Raw genomic sequence first — 18491 nt, forward strand, 5'->3', positions numbered from 1 at the left:
GACAGAACCAGAACTGCTTCATCTGCTGCTGATAGCCTGTCGACGATCTTGCTGAGGTCAATTCAGAGTAAAAACATACCTGGGATGACCTATAAACGGCCTGCGAAAAGGAACAGACAGAGATGGGTTATGGAGGCGTCTTGCAGCTTGCAGCTTGCATTGAAGTTTGCCGTGTTGCTCGATCTATGTCGGTCTAAAGAATCCCCAGCCGCCTGTTTTACGAACCTGTGGTGAGTAAAGGGTTCGAAGAGACGGTGCCATCCTGGATGGCGATCATCACGGCTGTGCGAAGGGATCCGGGTGGACATGCAAGTGTTCGCGCTGCTCTTCTCCTCGCATAGCCATGGATTGCTCAGGTAGGGTTCCTTAGGTAGGCTTAGTGCAGCCTGGACAGGGAGTGACAATGACCAGCGCTTCTGCGGTTGTAGTTTTCGACGACGACATTGCGATGAGCTCCGCTGAGAATAGCGCCTTGAGTACCACGGCGGTGGGGTAGGGACTGTGTACCCGCGTATTCCTGCAGGCACCAGGCTAGCCGGGTGACGCCGTGAACAACGCCAAAAAGACGAGCTAAATACACAGATGACGTCGCCAACGCGAACGAGGTACGCAGAGGGGAGACGACCACTGAAGGGGCACGCAGCCAACCGTCATCTCCCACCACGCTCGAGGTGTGTCGTGCACTATTACCGTCCAGGCCAGCCCGCCCACCTCAAGTCCCGTCCCCTCCGCAACATCCACCAGGAAACCGCAGACCACACTGGACCCTACATATAAACACCCGGCTTCGCATCACCCCAGACCCTCATCCCGACCGACATTTGATTATTCCACCCCTTGTCACACCCCACGATACCCTACCACCCAGCCCATCATCGCATCAGAGCTTGACTCTTCCCTCGACCTATTCGATCGTTCGCCACGAGCGCACTTAACCTGTCCTTGTTGTTCTTGTCGCCGCCGCTGCCGCCGCCGCCGTCAGCAACATGCATCGCACATACTCCATGCGCCAGACGAGGGCGCCTACCGCCTCTCAACTCCAGGTATGCGCCCCGACTCAATACTGACCCTTCGCTGCGAACCCACGAAATCATGCTGACTCTGTGTACAGAACCCGCCCCCACCACCTTCCACCACTAAGTCTGGTCGCTTCTTCCGTGGTGGCTTTGGTACGTTGCGCTTTTCATATCCTGCGCTGCTCTTTGCCTGAGATTGCCCTGCGCTGCTTACTGCACACGGTTCTTTGGGGCTAACGAAGTTGTTCAGGCCATGCCCTCCGTCACAAATCCGCCGGCGCCTTCGGGCCAGACCTCGCGAAGAAGCTGTCTCAACTGGTGAAAATGGAGAAGAATGTGATGCGTAGCCTCGAACAGGTTGCCAGGGAGCGCATGGAGGTTGCTGTAAGTTGTCCAGTGGTACCACATCTATGCCTCACACCATCTGACCCTTCCATCTCTAGCAACAACTATCTATTTGGGGAGAAGCCTGTGACGAGGATGTTTCCGATGTTACCGACAAGCTTGGTGTCCTACTCTACGAGATTGGCGAACTTGAGGACCAATATGTCGACCGATATGACCAATACCGTGTTACGATCAAGAGTATTCGCAACATTGAGGCATCAGTTCAACCAAGCCGAGACCGTAAGCAAGGCCCTTTTAGTCTTATATCGCATGGCGGTCTAACCAAACTCGTCTACAGGTAAACAGAAGATCACCGACCAGATTGCCCAGTTGAAATACAAAGAACCCAACTCCCCCAAGATTGTCGTCCTTGAACAGGAATTAGTGCGGGCCGAAGCCGAGTCGCTGGTCGCGGAGGCCCAGCTGTCCAACATAACGCGCGAAAAGATCAAGGCAGCCTACACTTACCAATTCGACGCCCTTAGAGAGCACTGCGAGAAGGTAGCCATCATCGCCGGCTACGGGAAGCATATGCTCGAGTTGATTGATGATACCCCAGTTACCCCTGGCGAGACCCGTGCTGCCTATGACGGTTATGAGGCTAGCAAAGCCATCATTCAGGATTGCGAAGACGCCTTGACCAACTGGGTAACCTCAAATGCCGCGGTGTCTTCCAAGTTGTCTACCCGTGCGCGCACCCTATCAACCCGTCGTAGGAACAACATCAAGGCGCGCGCGGAGGGTGGTCACGACCTCTCTGGCCAAGATGCTCCATTGAATGACGACTCATCGTGGATGCCGGCCCACAACAAGGAAACAGAATACACCGATGATGAGGAAGACGAGGATGATATCCACCATTCGGTTGCCGGTACCGACGACGGCATGAACGGTGAAATTAGAGGTCGCCAACACGAGAGCATTGCGGCATAAAGACATGGCACATACACTCTTCCTTCACTCGTGTTTCCCGTACTACTGTCGACCTTGAAAGACTCTGGGCACATAGCTCGTAATTGCAGTAATGTTCGAAATCCAACAATGATTAGGGATAGCGCTAAGTCCTGGTGTTTGGAGATTGGTGCCTTGGTAATCTATTCGAGGCTGGCTTGCAATGGTATACTTGGATGGAGAGTCGTTACGAAAAATATCATCTTTTATAGTTTTAATATGCTCAGCCCTTACATGATATTGTGTCTTCGTATTGTGTATGGTCGCCCACGAGTTTGTGGTTCCTCATAACCTGATGTTCGCCCTTGTTACATACCACAAACGCCAGTCAAAACACTATGACTTATACAACGATATCAACATATGGATTTTTCCCCTTGATCTGGCTTGCAAACTCCTCCACCTCGATCTTCACAATGTACTGTCCAGGGACCACGACCAGGCCCAAGTATCTAGAAGTCATGTCCATAGTGGCGGTGCCTGTTCCTTCGACAGCCTTCTTTGCTGCTTCGGCTCGCTGCTGCGCCGAGGGTTGTCGGTACTCGTAGGTGTGGGCTAGGACGACGTTTCGGTCCTGTTGAATGGGTTCAAGTATCAGCAATACAGTCACGGACGAGGAGGACGGGCAATATTACCGGATCGGTGCACTTGAATTGGCCCAGAAACATGCGGCCATCAACAGCTACGATGCGTAGGTTCTTGTTGAGGAGCGAAGTCAAGAAATCTCTTCCATCCTCTTTTTCCATGGCGACTCCTTGGCAGCGACGATGCACATCGCTCTCCGGGTGTCGTTGAAGGTTTCGGGGAACGAGAACGGCGCAATCCAGATGGATTTGTGCCGTGTCACGGGCGACATTGTCGGCGGCAGAGGCTCGTTGCCCCGCCGCCATACTACGGGTCCAATCGATAAGGCACGATAAGAACGCCTCTAGTGGAGACAAGCGCGTCATTACCCAGAGCTCCCATGCATGCTAAATGGCTTGTAGGCAGCTGCGACGCCCTCGCTTTTCACAGTGTCATCACCTTGCCGAGCTTTCAAGACAGCATATCCGAGATCCACGTCTTTGGTGGTGGACCAGGAAGTTACACTCACCTCCAATCATGCGATATCCCATCGGCAGATGAGAAGAGCGCTTCTCGTAGCATCTAACGCCCCTTCAAGCCTACCCCTCCGTGAATCCCGAACCGACATTATCGCCCTCCCGACCCCAGCCCTCCCGTCGCAGTTATGGGTGTGAACGGCCTCTGGACAGTCGTGCAGCCCTGCGCGCGCCCGACGAACCTCGCGACCCTCAATCGAAAGCGCCTCGCCGTCGACGCCTCCATCTGGATATACCAGTTCCTCAAAGCCGTGCGTGACAAGGAAGGCAATGCGCTCCGCAACTCACACGTCGTCGGCTTCTTCCGCCGTATCTGCAAACTTCTGTGGTTCGGCATCAAGCCAGTCTTTGTATTCGACGGTGGCGCTCCCGTTCTGAAGCGTCAGACCATCCAGGGCCGGAAGCAGCGTCGCGAGGGTCGGAGGGAAGATGCCGTGCGCACGGCTGGGAAGCTTCTGGCTGTGCAGATGCAGAGGATTGCCGAGGAAGAGGAGGAGAAGAGGAAACGCGATGCGGACAGGGGCATTCAAAGGGAGAGAGAGGAACCTCAAGAAGAGATACCCGATGACGATCAGATTATATACGTCGATGAGGTTGGCATGTCGCAGCAGGAACGTCAGCGAACGAGGAAGTTCTTCAAGCAGGACGCGTACCATTTGCCCGAGCTCGACGGCGATATCGCATCGATGGCCAAAGCGGATGATCCTAGGATTATGAGCATTGAAGAACTGGAAGAATATGCACGTCAATTCCACAATGGCGAAGATATCAATCTCTACGATTTCAGCAAGATTGACTTCGACGGCGAGTTTTTCAGCAGCTTGCCTGCGGCCGACAGATATAACATTTTGAACGCAGCGAGGTTACGGAGTCGTCTCAGAATGGGACTGAGCAAGGAACAACTGGACGATATGTTCCCGGACCGTATGGCGTTTTCGAGGTTTCAAATCGAAAGAGTGCGTGAGCGTAACAACTTGACCCAACGCCTCATGAAGGAAGCCGGCATGACTGGTCTTGATCTCACATTGACGGGAGGTGGAAGGATTGCCGGCGAGAGGGACAGAGAGTACATCTTGGTGAAAAATGAAGGAGCAGAAGGTGGCTGGGCGTTGGGCGTGGTGAGCAAAGAAAAGGATCTGGGAGAGGCTCACAAGCCCATCGATGTCGATGCTCTAGACTTTCAATTCCAGAAAAAGGAAAAAGTCGAAGTGTCTGACGATGAAGACGACTTCGAAGACGTTCCGGTCGAAGGCCTAAACAGGCTGCCCAAAATATCATCGGCCTCAGCCTCGCAGGCAACTCGAGATGCGGCCCTTCGCAGACAACATTTGTACGCCGGTCGCGAAGATGGGGATGTCAACGGGCTGTTTGAAGAAGACGAAGACACACTCTTTGTCGGTGGCGATATACCCGAAGGACGGAAGGATGGCACACCTCTTGGCCAACTCGAGGAGAGGGTGCATCCCGAAGAGGAGGACGATATTAACCGTGCTATTGCAATGTCACTTCAGAATCAGCATGGCAAAGGTGCGGAAAACTCCGAAGAAGAACAGTTCGAGGATGTGGAAATGCCTGCCCCAGAGTGGAAACAGAGGGCCGTTGAGGGGCCCAAACCGATCGCCGCGAGGAGTGGCCGCATGGTGGCTCACATCGTCAACAACAGGTCTACCGCCGCCGTTCCGAGACGGCGCGCCAGTAATTCTAGTAGTAGCGGCGACGAAATGGACCTGCAGGCAGCCTTGAAGGCATCCCGGCAGAAAAAGCGAGCTCAGCCGAAACCAGCGGTGCCTAATATCAAGAATCCATTTGACGGTCCATTGCCGTTTCCCAAACTCGACTGGGGCCCTTCTCTATTTTCGATAAAGGCCCCGTCTAAAAAGACGGAAGAGCTGGCCCCAAGAAACCAACCTGCGCAAAGCTTGCAAAATCCGATGCACGATAATGACGACGTCGACTTTGGTGGTGGGTTCTTAGCCGAGGGTGCAGAAGAGAAGCCTGCCGACGACGACGACAACGAAGGCGGGTTTGAGAGAGGACCTCAAGAAGATCGCCCCAAACCATTGCCTCCATGGATGGTCGACAACACAGATATTCGAGAATCGATAAAAAAGCAGAGGCAGGCCGAAAGCGAGATCAACACCGAGGACAGAGATGCGGCATTTGAAGAGCAACGAAGATTTGAACGCCAACGGCAAAACCAGCTTATCGAGATACAGTCTTCTGATGATGAAGATAGCGACGTTGAGATCCTAGATGTACCACCAACCCCGAAGCAGGCTGCGGTTCAGGAGGCAGCTGATTCTACTAAAGAAGCAACATCAACAGACAATGCCCAAGATGCCCATGCTGGATCATCAAAGGATGAGGACTTGGCAGCTGCTCCCTCCACAAATGCAGATGCATCATCTCAGAAGTTGTCGCTCTCACAAGAATCTGGCTTTGAAGACACCCAGCTTGAGGATTCAGATGAAGATCTGCAACCTACCATTACAGAACTTCCAGTATCCCCGGACCCGGATATGGAAGATATCGCAGTTGATGTAGAACAGTCGAAACCTAGTGAAGAGGAGCCCGAGCTTACATTCGAGGAACTTATGAATGAGCCTGAATTGGACGATTCCAACACAGCGGGCGATGCCGCGCAAGTTACTGAGGCGGATGTGTTTGCCGAAAGCGACGATGAGTTCAGCGACCCCGAGGATGAGGAGCTGTTTGCCAACTTAGCCCAGGAAGCTGAGGAGCACGCACGATTCGCCAGTGAGCTAAACAACAAGTCGGAAAGTGAGAACAAAGAGGCGTACGAGAAGGAACTCAAGGCGCTCCGCACGCAACAGAAGAAGGACCGCCGGGATGCCGACGAGGTCACGCACGTCATGGTCACTGAATGCCAAGCCCTTCTTCGTCTTTTCGGTATTCCGTACATCACGGCGCCGATGGAGGCCGAAGCGCAATGCGCGGAGCTTGTGCGTCTTGGATTGGTAGATGGTATCGTCACCGACGATTCCGACTGCTTTCTCTTTGGCGGCACCCGCATCTACAAGAACATGTTCAACAGCAACAAGTTTGTCGAATGCTACCTCGGTTCAGACCTCGAAAAAGAGCTTTCTCTGTCCCGCGAACAGCTTATTGCGATTGCCCAGCTACTGGGTTCCGATTACACAGAAGGACTGCCTGGTGTTGGTCCGGTGACTGCCGTGGAAATCCTCTCCGAGTTCCCGGGCAGTGACGGCCTCGCCGAGTTTAGGGAGTGGTGGCAAGATATCCAGCTCAACAACCGTCCCCGGGAGGCGGATGCTGGCTCACCCTTCCGCCGCAAGTTCCGCAAGTCCCAGGCTACCAAACTCTTCCTACCAGCCGGGTTCCCGAACCCGGCCGTCACGGACGCGTACCTCCGCCCAGAAGTCGACAACAGCCCTGAGAATTTCCAATGGGGTGTTCCGGACCTCGAAGGGCTGCGGCAGTTCCTGATGGCGACGATCGGGTGGAGCAAAGAGCGCACCGATGAGGTGCTCGTCCCCGTCATCCGGGACATGAACAAGCGCGACATGGAGGGCACGCAGACGAATATCACGAGGTATTTTGAGGGTTCTATCGGCGTGGGTGCCAGGGATGCGTTTGCGCCGAGGCAGAAAGGCACGACGAGCAAGCGGATGGCCAACGTTGTTAGTAGGCTTAGGGCTAATGTCAATGGCGAGCCGGTAGCTGCAGGGCCAGAGGATTCACCCGCACCTGTGGTGCCGGCGAAGGCTACGGGGAAGCGGAAGGCCAGGACAAGGGCCGCGGAAGCGGAGGAAGGGGATGAATTTGCTGTTGGCGATGAGGATGAGGACGAGGATGGGACGACGGGGCAAAGTGTTCAGAATACCAGGGCTCGTCGAGGAAAGAAGGCCAAGGCATCTCAGTGAATGGATGTACGATGTACATAGTATACTATGTTTCGCAAGCGGCTGTACTTTTCGTCATTCTCCCCTGTACGAATTGAATCGATGTCGTGAATTTGAAGAGGGGCATTCGAATGATTCAGAGAGACATGGTATTCCGAGTCGCCATCCCTGGTCTAATTTGTTAAACCCACACTACGTTGCAACTCCGCTGTGGCGATAGTTCAGGAAAAAGACGAAGAAGAAGAAGAGAGAGTGCTCGACAGACGCGGGCTTGGAAGCCCCCAAAATGCTTTGTGAGTCACATTTAGCCAGCGGCACTTGCCCGAGGCTTACGAAGTAGCGGACTGCATTCGCAGGTTTAGATGAGAGAATTTTTGGTGCTCGACATGCAGGGCGATCAAGGAATAGCGGGCTAGGGCTGAATGGACACAGCGTCAGTCCGCTTTTCAAGCAGGATGATTTTCAGGCACAACGTTGTCACTCCCGGACAAGCACGTGTAAAGAAGGCACAAAAATAAAAACTGGTTCCTCGGCCCAATAGGACGGGAGGGAAGGGAAAATCTTTGCGTTTACACGTGGCGGGGGTGTGGGAGAGAGTTTGGAGGTGATGATCACTCTGGTAGGTTTTAACGTGTGGTTGAGTTTACACCGCATAAATGCCGTGTGCTACTACTGCGTGGAGGGACGGGATAAGACAAGACTCGGGACGGATGGCCCACAATCTCAACGCTAATGCCCAGTACATGGAGTCGTCAATGTCTCGTGGGACCTAGGTGCATATGAGATAGCTCCGGTTGTTCCTGCTTGGACAATTGACTCGCCGGCGTCCGGGTGTGACGATATGCCGGCATACTACCTATGGTGTGTCCTTGACCCGCCATGCCGCCTACGACCGACGACTGCAGACAGAGGGTGGCCAGAACTGTAATATTATCGAATAAGGAGTCGCCACGCTGATAATAGAGTGCATGGCTGCAGATGGAAGCCAGGGCGGCCAATCGAAGTTCCTCGGGCAAGCAGTTCCACTAATGCAGGAACAGCGAACGCCAAAGTCGTGGACCGTTGGCGATGGTTTAGCTTTTCTTTTATCGTCAACCGTTCTTGCGACCTCCGATCTCATCTCATCCCGCTTCGACTTGCCCGCGACACGTTGACGGCCAGCGCTCTCCTCTCCTGATAAGCCTCATGACTCTGGCGCGGGAAGGACCTGGCCCTCTTTTGCATTGTCGCAAGGCCCACAGCATGTTGCGCCGAGTTCCACGACTCGGCCTGCGCATCGACGACAACAAACGTGGTCGTCCAAAAAACCAATGCCGGGGAGCCGCCATGTGGTACAGCGCCTTGGAAGAGGGGTCATGAGCGGTTTTTTTCTTCTTCTTTATTTTTTCTTTCTTTCTTGCTTTCTATGTTTGAAGTTTCTTTTCTGCTCGGAAAGTTCTTCCGTCCCACAGCTCGTGGACCAGGATTTTTTTTGCTTTTTGTCGGCTATCCAGACTGGGTTGCGACTCAGTCGTCCTTGGATATCCGTCATAGAGCGGATCTAGAATGGATCAACAGGGCCGGGACTCGGGAGTCACTGTGGGTTAATGAGAAGGGGGGTAGTGATCGTCATCTTCTGCTACTATATGTGAATGGGGGAAGCGTAAAAGTAAAAACCAGAGGTGAGAGGGCCAACCCGTCCTTCCGCGGCGTCGGGCATGGGCTGAACGGCACGGAAGTGCTAGGATGCCGCCTGTAGACTGCATGTGTTGCGCGATTAACCATCGGATGAGATAGGCCGCTCTGTGGGCTGAAAGTTAGTGGATGAGCGTATGGACTAGGATGCGATGAGGATTCGAAATGTCACTCGGATTGGGATGAACCACGGTGAGCGTGGGCCCCCACCCGACTTGGGATGGGGACACACCTTGAAAACTGGCCAGTTACACACCGCAGTAAGCTGAGAGTTCCCTTGGGGGGGCAGCGCCAGGCTGTCACTGCCACCCCAAGTGCCCGAAAATAGGCGGGGATGACATCCCTTGACGGGCGGATCTGGGGGGCTCGAGAGCGCTGCGATGGCACCTTACAAGGCGTCTCCGGTGCTGGGGCTTGGTCCAGTGTGCTGCGATCCGATCCTTTGACGACCAGAATATGGTCAGCCCAAGCGCCGGGCCGGCGAATTCGGTCGACCTGGAGAGATTCAGCTTTATTGCAAAGCAAAGATGAGAATAGGAGAGAGGATTGTTTGGGAGGGGAGCCATTCCCCAGCCACCGGCAGCCATGCGATGCAGAGAGTATCACTTGATCAGTGAATGCCTGACTTTGGGCATTACTAGCCAACAAACCTGGAGTCATGGAACTTGCTCATGCTGGTCGGATGATCTATCTCGACCGGTCTGGCCTGGTTAATTGCTGGTCTGGTTTGGGTTGGCTCGTCTCCTTGCTCTGCTAAAAGCCAGCCTAATTCGGTCGTTGCCCTTGGATATCAAATTTGGCTGAAGATTAGAGCCCAGAACGCCCAGGCGGACCATCTCTCCATGCCAGACGATGGTTGGTTGTCTCTCCTTACTCCTGGATGAGAAGAGCGAAACGGCCTGGCTTGGCCCTTGGCGTTTACGGTGGTCTCATAATACACAGAGGCAGCGCTATGGTGAGCATACCACAGATAGTACGAAGGAAGCAGCTGAAAAGATGAGTGAGGAAATGTACCTTCGCTGGTCTGGGGCGAGATTGGGTTAGCCTGGCCACCCCCTGGCCAAAACCTGCAAGGTACGACCCCATGAACAGCCAAGCCAGTGTTTCATAGAGATCACAACCGGATTGGTCGGTTCTGGCCCGTTTCTCTGCTCACCCAATTATTCAACGGCTTTTTGCTGTCCCTGGGGTTCTCTTCCAGGAAATAACCCACAAGCCCAGTTCAATCCAACTCAAAAGGAGGAGGGCAGGGAAGAAAAGCACGAGGTGTGTGAATAGCCATGCGCCAATTCACCTGCGCAGTTGCTCCTGCCGCTCCTGCCCTCCGCCGGGGCAATAGTCCACCACATTGGAACCTACCTACCTGCTCTGCTCCACGCTCCATTAACCTTGTTCCCCGAGATGCGCTTCCCTCCAACTTCCTCGTTTCCCTTGGTTACTTTATTAACTTAACCTTCCCGCACCTTCCTCCGCCTACTTCCCCTTCTCTCTTCTCCTGTTTTTTTTTTCTCACAATCAAGTGTTGATGCACAACTCCGACCTGCCGGCCCCGAATAGCATCGTCGTTCCTTCCCAGAGACTCCCCGTCTCCAGCCATTCTTTACGCCAACACTCAACAATTGGCCAACTTAACACACCAACAATAGATCAGAGACACGCCACACCGTTGAACAGGGTTCACTGAATACTTAACATTCCAATCCACTCTAGTCACACATCACCAGGCCGAGCCAAAGGACAGTCTGGGCTATATTTATACAACATTGAAACATTCTAGAGTCATTTTTCTCTACCAGCCACTTGCGATTCTCATCGAGGCCGGTCAAATACGCAGAGGTTCCTGCGCAAATTTCCCTGCGATCTCAGTATTCCACCCGTCGTTGCAAATATCTCTTCGCGAACGACACTAGAACAACATGAAGACTTCAACTGTTATCATGTTGGCCTCGGCCACTGTTGGCCAGGCCCTTCAGCAGTGCTCAGGCACGGCCAAGGAGGAGGGCGGCAACTGGTGGTGCGGTGCTGTCAGCCAGATCTTGTACTCCAACGTCGGCCACCCGGGCACTTACAAGGCCGTCAACAACATGGGTGATGATGGATCCTGCTCCTTTGAGGATGTCGCATTTTCCGGCCCTTTGGCCCCCTTCAATGAGGAGGTGCGTTTTCTATGAAAGGCATGGCGTCTGACTTGCATATACTTACATAATCCCAGCTTGTTCCCGTCTTCCGTGGTCCCATGAACCTCAAGCAGGTTGCCGTGTACAACCTGTCGCCCAAGGCCAAGCGTTCTCCCTCTGTTTCTCACACCCACGCTCGCCGCCATGGTCATGGTGGCCACCAGCACCTGCACAAGAAGCACGTTGAGCAGAACAAGGAGGAGAAGCGTGGCGACGTTTGGGTAACCGCTACCATCGACGGCATCGTTCAGTCCTGGATCAACAACTGGCACGGTCCTACCCCCGAGGCTACTCCCCCTGCTGCCGCCCCTGTCGCTGAGACTCCTGCTGCCGCTCCCACTACTGCCCCCAGCTCCACTCCTACCCCGGCCGAGGCCCCCGTTGTTGCCGCTGCTGTCCCCAAGGCTTCCAGCTCCAAGGCCGCCAGCTCAGGCTCCAGCTCCGGTAGTGTTAGCGGCGACTACACCCGCGTTGGTTACTACAACGCTGACAAGGCGGTCGCTGATGGCATCGTTTTCCTCGGCAACTATGGTGGCCAGGGCTCTGGCAAGTTTGACAAGTAAGTGCTAAGTTCTGATTTTTTTTTTTGCGATCATGCAAGTCCTGACTGAAAACAGCGTATTTGGCAACTCTCTGTCATACCTGAACTCCGATGCCACCGGTGGTGCCGCTTCGCCCCAGGTCCTTGACCCGGTCTACCTTCCTTCCAACAAGGAGTTTCTCATCGCCAGCGACAAGTCTTGCGACGACGGTGGCTGTGGCTACTCTCGCCCGGGCTCCGTTGCTTACCGTAAGCGACTTCTAATACCGGAAATTCTTCCATGCCGCTAACATGATTATAGATGGTTTCAAGGGCGAGGACTCTGTCTGGCTCTTCGAGCTGAACATGCCTCTCGATGGTAGCACAGGCTTCAACGCCGATATGTCGGCGCTCTGGTTCCTAAATGCTCGTATCCCCCGTACCGCGCAGTACAACTCCTGCTCTTGCTGGCCCGCCTGCGGTGAGCTCGACATCCTCGAGGTACTTGCCACTGGCGACACCAAGTGCAAGTCCACCTTCCACTCCAACGTCCCCGGCGGCTCATCCGACTACTTTGACCGTCCCACTGGCGCGCCCATCAAGGTCGCAGTCGTACTGGACGGCGATTCCGGCCAGGTCTCAGTCAAGATTCTTGATGACGATGTTGAATTCTCTACTGGCATCTCCCGCGCACAGGTCGAGAGCTGGCTCTCAGCCGACTCCATCTCCACCCAGAGCACCAGCGGCAAGAACAACAAGGTCAGCTTGTTCGCTCTGTCATCTTAAACGGTCTCTGAGAAGATTTGAATGAGGTTCTAAGAAATACATGATTGCATATATGGGACAGGAATGACTGGACTCTTTTTTTCTTTCTTTTCTTCTTGCTTGCTAAGCCGAGCAAGCTGCGACTTGCATTGGATCACGGTATCTGATGACTTGGCAATGTCGCCTTTTTATACTTCTCTTCGATATACGAGGAAACCAAATACCCCTCGCGTTGGGGGCATGTGGTGATTGCGAAACGAAATGACTCTTAGACGGCGTCCAAGATTATACCCGGCCCCGGAAAAGTGCGCCTTTTTTTATATGGAGATGGACAGAGCAGGGGTTTCCCCCCCTCCTAGAAGAGAAAACAGTCCAGAATTGACACGAATGTTATAAATCATTTTGCTATGTAACATGATACTTGAGATGAGATGGATTTCGGGGGATCCAAGGTAGTACTTCAACATGCTCGAGCGGAGACACTTGGTTTGATGCAGACGGCGGGACGCAACTTGAAAAGTCCAAGCTTTACTGCTTCGTGTAAAGCAGCCGGTGCGGCGCATCTGTCCGATGATCGAAAGATGACATCGTCAGCAGAAGTACGCGTCGCTCGTAGAGTCTCTATAACCCCGTATGGCATAGAACTAGCTTGCATTGCCTAGCTAGAAAACTAGATAAATTATAGCCACATGATGGAAGAGGGCTTTCCGATTGAATTGCGCTGCAGAATTAGATGAAGACGGTATCTTCTACGGCAAAGGAAAAAGGAAGAAAGTGGCCAGGCAGTGTTTGAAGTCGTGGTCGTGGTCGTGATGGTTGTCGGATAGCTAGGTTAGTGGCCAAGAGCTCGCGACTCGCACCCACGGGGATGTACGGACATCCGAGCTGTCAACCCTCCGTACCTGACAAATGACATGATATTGAAATGCATGATGCACACGGCAGTCTGTCTTTCATGGGTATTACAATGGAGTTTTTGTTGGCTTATTCATGATTTAGAGATCATTGCCCAATTTTCCGGTAAGTGTTGCCGTTGTATTCGGACATTTCGCTACTCGCGTTTTGGATTGAGGTTGGATGTTGTAAGAATCTCGTGGATTTTGGCTTTTTGTCCGGGCGTCTAGAATGGCTCGGTAAGGAAGCGAGCGCATGTAGTCGGAGGCCGGTGGACGCATTGGTAAGCTCATGCGTGTGGGGAGGATTTGGTGTGTCACCCTCTACGGTGGGGACGCTGGGGAAATAGGGAGGACGCGAGCACCGTAGGTACGCCGTCAGCTTACGTCGTTGAGTCCCCCCCATCCATGTATGCGCGAGAGCATCTTTGCTAGAGTGCACTGCTGCGAGCCCGAGCTGCAAAACATGAGGGGTTCTTTCGTGACCATTCCTATTCTGGAAGCTTATGTCGAGATGCATTTATCTACATGGGATCAAACGCCCGTCGGCATGGAGCTGAAGGTATATTAAGACCGGACTGCCGCTGGCTTTTCTTGCCGATAGAGTCTCAACAGTATCAACAAACATCTCGCTACATATCAACCCGTACTACGAACTGTGATTGGTTCTCATAAATCAAATTGTAAGACATACCAGCACCAGCAAGGTAGCAGCATACCCCTCAGTCAGCACCTTGAATAAAACGGCAAGTTCCCCTCTTCTGACATCAAGGAACAGACATAAACGAAAGACCACGCACGGAATTCACCCCCCAAAAACCCTTACAATGTCTAAGAAGATCATCACGGTGTTCGGCGCTACTGGTGCTCAGGGCGGGAGTGTTGTCAACATTTTCTTGAACGACCCCAAGCTAAGCAAGGACTGGCAAGTCCGCGGTGTCACCCGTGACACGACGAAGGACTCGTCCAAGGCTTTGGCGGCCCAGGGTGTGGAGGTTGTCAGTGTAAGTTATCACTCCGGGAAGATCGCTGTCTAAGATTGTAGCAATTGGGGACCTTTCAGCGCTGACCATTCGTCAAACAGGCCGACCTTGGTGACAAGGCATCATTGGGAGCCGCCGTCAAGGGAGCCTCGGCCGTGTTTGCCGTGACAAACTACTGGGACAAGCTCGACCAGAAACTCGAGGTCCAGCAGGGCAAGAATATTGCCGACGCAGCTCTGGTGCGTAGCCTAGGCCCCATTGCTGTAGCGTTCTGTGGAAACTGACATGGCGTAGGAGGCTGGCGTTGATCATTTCATCTTCAGCTCGCTCCTCGACGTCAACAAGCGTATGTACACCCTCCATCTCTACAATCCCACCGCAAGGCACGAGAAACTTACTGACATATTGCGGAAAGTGTCCAAGGGCGTCCTTCCCGATGTGTACCACTTCGACAGCAAGGCCGCCGTCGAGGAATATATCCGCACCACCTCTCTCCCTGCTACCTTCTTCCTCCCAGGATTGTACATGTCCAACCTTCCCGGCGGCATGTTCCGTCAAACACCCCCGGACAACGCCTGGTGTCTCAACCTGCCCATCCCAGCCAGCTCGCCCATCCCCTTCTTCGATGCTACCGCCGACACTGGCAAGTATGTCAAGGGCATCGTGCTGAACCGCGAAAAGGTTCTGGGCAAGCGGGTTCTTGCGTCGTCAGGATACACAACGGCGGGTGAGGCCGTTGAGGTGTTCAAGAAGGTATACCCGGAGGCCGGGAAGACGGCGCGCTTCAACCAGCTGTCGCACGATCAGTTCCGGGGCGCGCTCACGGGGCAGGGCATGCCGGGCTTCGTCGCCGAGGAGATGTTGCAGAACATGAGGTTGCTGGACGAGTTCGGCTACTACGGCGGCGAGAAGCTGGACGAGTCGCTTGCGCTTGTCGAGGATAAGTTGACAACATGGGAGGATCATGTGAAGAACGCCAAGGCCTTTGCTGGGCTGCAGTGAGCGGCATCATGGATCTCAGATACACAGTCAAGTAATAAAAATAAGGAAGTTTGAGCCTATCCAATTCTGAAAGGTTTCAAAATCGTTGACTGCTTGTTCTCGAAAATATTGTGTACAATATGCTCCATTAGACCCCGACAAACATTTGTCTGCTTGCTGACGCATGTGCCATTGCAACGGTATGGTCACTGCGCGCATGTCAATGTGGACTAGGTGTGGGAAAAGATGCAAATAATAAAAATTAAAATAAGTAAAAACCCCTGGGATAAAAACGGAGCGAAGGGCTGTAGAATTTCAGAAAAAGCCACTGCCATTTAACACTGTAAAGGCTCATCACAAAGGAAGCATTTTGTAATACCGGTATTGCATGTTGTTGTGAGAAGATGCCGAGGCCTGAGAGATAGTATGTGGCGGAGCGGCGGCAAAAAGGTACGTTGTGAGGCCTAGGTAGGCCGCACACCGGAATTGAAATACCGAGGCAAAGCACACCCAGAGGACCCGCCCGACCCCCGACCCCATCTTTTTCGCATCCTCGCGCCCCCAACTCTGGTCTCCAGCTGCTTCCAACACCCAAGACCCAAGCACGAGCCACAGGGTCGCTTTGCTCGCCGCCTGCATTGTGACTGTAGTCTGCGTCCCCGTCCACCGTCCCCATTATTCAAGTGCGCAGCCCAATCTGCGTCCGCCATCCTAGCGACTCTTCTCTTCCCCGACTTCTTTCCCCTCTCTTCGACACATCACCAACGTCGTTGCATCGTCATTTGGCATCACGACTGATCTAGGTCGATTGCTCTTTCATCAGAGGACCCGGCTGATTGAAGCCATCCTCCGCCGTCGCGTTTCTGGAGCCTGGGTGACAATCAGAGACGACTCGCGAGTCGCCACCCACCTACCGATAGGCGGATTGCGAGATAACGCCGAGCAACGCATCATCCAAGAAAAACTTCTGTTCCATTGAGAAAAAGCGACATGGCCTCGCCTCCAAAACCTTGGGAACGAGCCGGTGCAACTACAACTGCATCAAGTGCGTTAAATCCCACCAATGTCAATAACGCCTCTAGGTCAGGATTGCTAACAGATACACCAATAACAGCCCCAACCGCGGCCTCTATCGCGACTCCGACCCCGACTACGTCCCTCTCCTCCGGTACTGCCCCGCCTGCCATCCCCGAGCGACCTGCGTCCCTCTCTTCCGCCGTCAACCAGAACGCCGCCGCATACAGCAGAGCAGGCGTCGGTGCGACGACTAGTCCTTACAGTACCTACGGCGGTGCCGGCGCTTACTCCTCGCCCTACGGCAGTCCTTACTCCAGAATGGGTTCCTACGGCGGCTATGGTGGAGGCATGGGAGGCATGGGAGGCATGTACGGCGGCTACGGTGGTTATGGCGGCGGCATGTATGGAGGAGGCATGTATGGCGGTGGTATGGGCATGGGTGGCATGCCAGGAAACCCTAATGACCCGAACAGCTTGACAAACCGTTTCAACAACAACACTCAGGCGACGTTCCAAATGCTCGAAGGCATTGTTGGTGCCTTTGGAGGGTTTGCTCAGATGTTGGAGAGCACTTATATGGCTACACACTCAAGTTTTTTTGGTATGATGCCCGCACCATTACGACTGACATAGATCGCTAACATGGACACAGCCATGGTGTCAGTGGCAGAGCAGTTCAGCAACCTTCGAGATACACTGGGATCCATCCTCGGCATCTTTACATTGATGCGATGGATTCGCACCCTTATCGCCAAAATCACTGGCCGCCCACCCCCGGCTGACGCGACTGCGCTCACACCTGCTGCTTTCGCCCGTTTCGAGGGCCGACAGCCTATCGGCCCGGACGGCGCTCCACTAGGACCTCCCAAGGCCTCCCGCAAGCCTTTGTTCTTCTTCCTCTTGGCTGCGTTTGGTCTCCCGTACCTCATGCGCAAGATGATAAACACCATGGCAGCATCCGCAGAGGAAGAGGAACGCCGTCGGATGGCACTTGCCGGCGAACAACAGGCTCTTGACCCATCCAAGCTCGACTACTGCCGCCTGATTTACGATTTCACACCCCAAGCCGGCAACGCTGTCAAGGATGTGGATATGGAGGTGCGCAAGGGTGATCTCGTCGCTGTCCTCTCCAAGAGCGACCCTATTGGCAACCCCAGCGAATGGTGGAGATGCCGTGCCCGCGACGGCCGTATGGGTTATCTTCCCTCGACTTATCTTGAGGTCATCAAGCGACCCGGCCAACCTCTGGCCCTCAAGGGTGCACCGAGTGATAGCAGCAGAGCCAACTCGCTGACTGGCGCTGCTCCCGAGAAGGCGCCGGAAATCAATTCGAAAATTGGTGATGTCTCTCCTGAGAGCTTCCAAAAGAGTGTGTTCTATAACTAAATAAGATGCAAAATCGCTGTCTAGGAGGAGGCGGCCTCCTTTGTAGCAATGAAGTCGCGGTACTATACAGGTTTCTTTTGTCAGAGATGTACGATTCAGGACGTACTCCAGGGTTTTATGCGTGCTTTAGGTTTCAAAAGCTGGGCGTTCGGGTTTACGAATGAGTCTTGTGGCATTAGGAGCGGCCGATATAGTCGCTTAGATATCTTACTTTAGCCTCAATATGTTATGAATATCTACGGGGAAACCACACAGTCGGCGGTTGCACATACGATAAGAAAACTGCATACTCGCCGTCCTTGCCCCGTGCTCTTACCACATGGACCATCGTGAAGTCTGGCTTCTGCAGCTGACGGCATAGCATGTGTGGTTACGCTGATGCCAATGCGTTTCCATTTACTGTGGCTTAAATCAGAATCTGGGTGGGCTTACGAGGTAATCCGCATTTGTACCGCTATCATTCCGCGTAGAGATTGTTTCACGATTGACGTCAGATTGACAAGCCAGTTCTCTGTTCCAATGCCCATTCAGGACTGTCTTCTCCAGGTCTGCAGCACGGGCGTGCCGGCTCTGGGGCCATCTGTCGACACCTGCCGCATTCTGCCGCATTCGAACAGAGCACAGCTGCGCACTACCGGTACTGCCGCTGCACCCTGAACTGCGTGTGCCTCAATGATGGAGACGCACGAGCCACCGATGACGTTGTTGACTTACGTCCTTTTTTTTGCGGCTTGCTGCTCCCAGCCCTGGTCTCTCG

At 53.8% G+C, this 18491-nt stretch overlaps 6 protein-coding genes across 6 annotated transcripts; 5 read left to right on the forward strand and 1 right to left on the reverse strand.

Moving 5' to 3' along the window:
* Positions 1-986: 986 nt before the first annotated feature.
* On the forward strand, positions 987-2336 carry EsH8_VII_000785 (Eisosome component PIL1-domain-containing protein; the record flags this gene model as incomplete). The annotated part of the gene is made up of 5 exons (XM_083270918.1): positions 987-1043; positions 1112-1169; positions 1267-1400; positions 1460-1643; positions 1702-2336. The coding sequence occupies 5 exons, from the start codon at positions 987-989 to the stop codon at positions 2334-2336; spliced, it is 1068 nt and encodes a 355-aa protein (XP_083128475.1).
* Positions 2337-2697: 361 nt separating this feature from the next.
* EsH8_VII_000786 (LSM domain-containing protein) lies at positions 2698-3100 on the reverse strand (the record flags this gene model as incomplete). The annotated part of the gene is made up of 2 exons (XM_083270919.1): positions 2698-2928; positions 2990-3100. 2 exons carry the CDS (start codon positions 3098-3100, stop codon positions 2698-2700), a joined length of 342 nt encoding a protein of 113 aa, XP_083128476.1.
* Positions 3101-3582: 482 nt separating this feature from the next.
* On the forward strand, positions 3583-7359 carry EsH8_VII_000787 (ssDNA endodeoxyribonuclease RAD2; the record flags this gene model as incomplete). Its single annotated transcript, XM_083270920.1, has 1 exon — positions 3583-7359. One exon carries the CDS (start codon positions 3583-3585, stop codon positions 7357-7359), a length of 3777 nt encoding a protein of 1258 aa, XP_083128477.1.
* A 3569-nt stretch (positions 7360-10928) lies between these two features.
* EsH8_VII_000788 (putative TOS1-like glycosyl hydrolase-domain-containing protein) lies at positions 10929-12495 on the forward strand (the record flags this gene model as incomplete). Its single annotated transcript, XM_083270921.1, has 4 exons — positions 10929-11168; positions 11225-11748; positions 11807-11979; positions 12032-12495. 4 exons carry the CDS (start codon positions 10929-10931, stop codon positions 12493-12495), a joined length of 1401 nt encoding a protein of 466 aa, XP_083128478.1.
* Positions 12496-14194: 1699 nt separating this feature from the next.
* EsH8_VII_000789 (NmrA/HSCARG family protein) lies at positions 14195-15352 on the forward strand (the record flags this gene model as incomplete). Its single annotated transcript, XM_083270922.1, has 4 exons — positions 14195-14371; positions 14452-14589; positions 14645-14696; positions 14766-15352. The coding sequence occupies 4 exons, from the start codon at positions 14195-14197 to the stop codon at positions 15350-15352; spliced, it is 954 nt and encodes a 317-aa protein (XP_083128479.1).
* Positions 15353-16321: 969 nt separating this feature from the next.
* On the forward strand, positions 16322-17734 carry EsH8_VII_000790 (peroxin PEX13; the record flags this gene model as incomplete). Its single annotated transcript, XM_083270923.1, has 3 exons — positions 16322-16376; positions 16446-16949; positions 17001-17734. The coding sequence occupies 3 exons, from the start codon at positions 16322-16324 to the stop codon at positions 17732-17734; spliced, it is 1293 nt and encodes a 430-aa protein (XP_083128480.1).
* Between the last annotated feature and the right edge of the window lie 757 nt (positions 17735-18491).

This window comes from Colletotrichum jinshuiense, chromosome 7 (assembly GCF_051148585.1).
Source record: "Colletotrichum jinshuiense chromosome 7, complete sequence".
Lineage (NCBI taxonomy): Eukaryota > Fungi > Ascomycota > Sordariomycetes > Glomerellales > Glomerellaceae > Colletotrichum > Colletotrichum jinshuiense.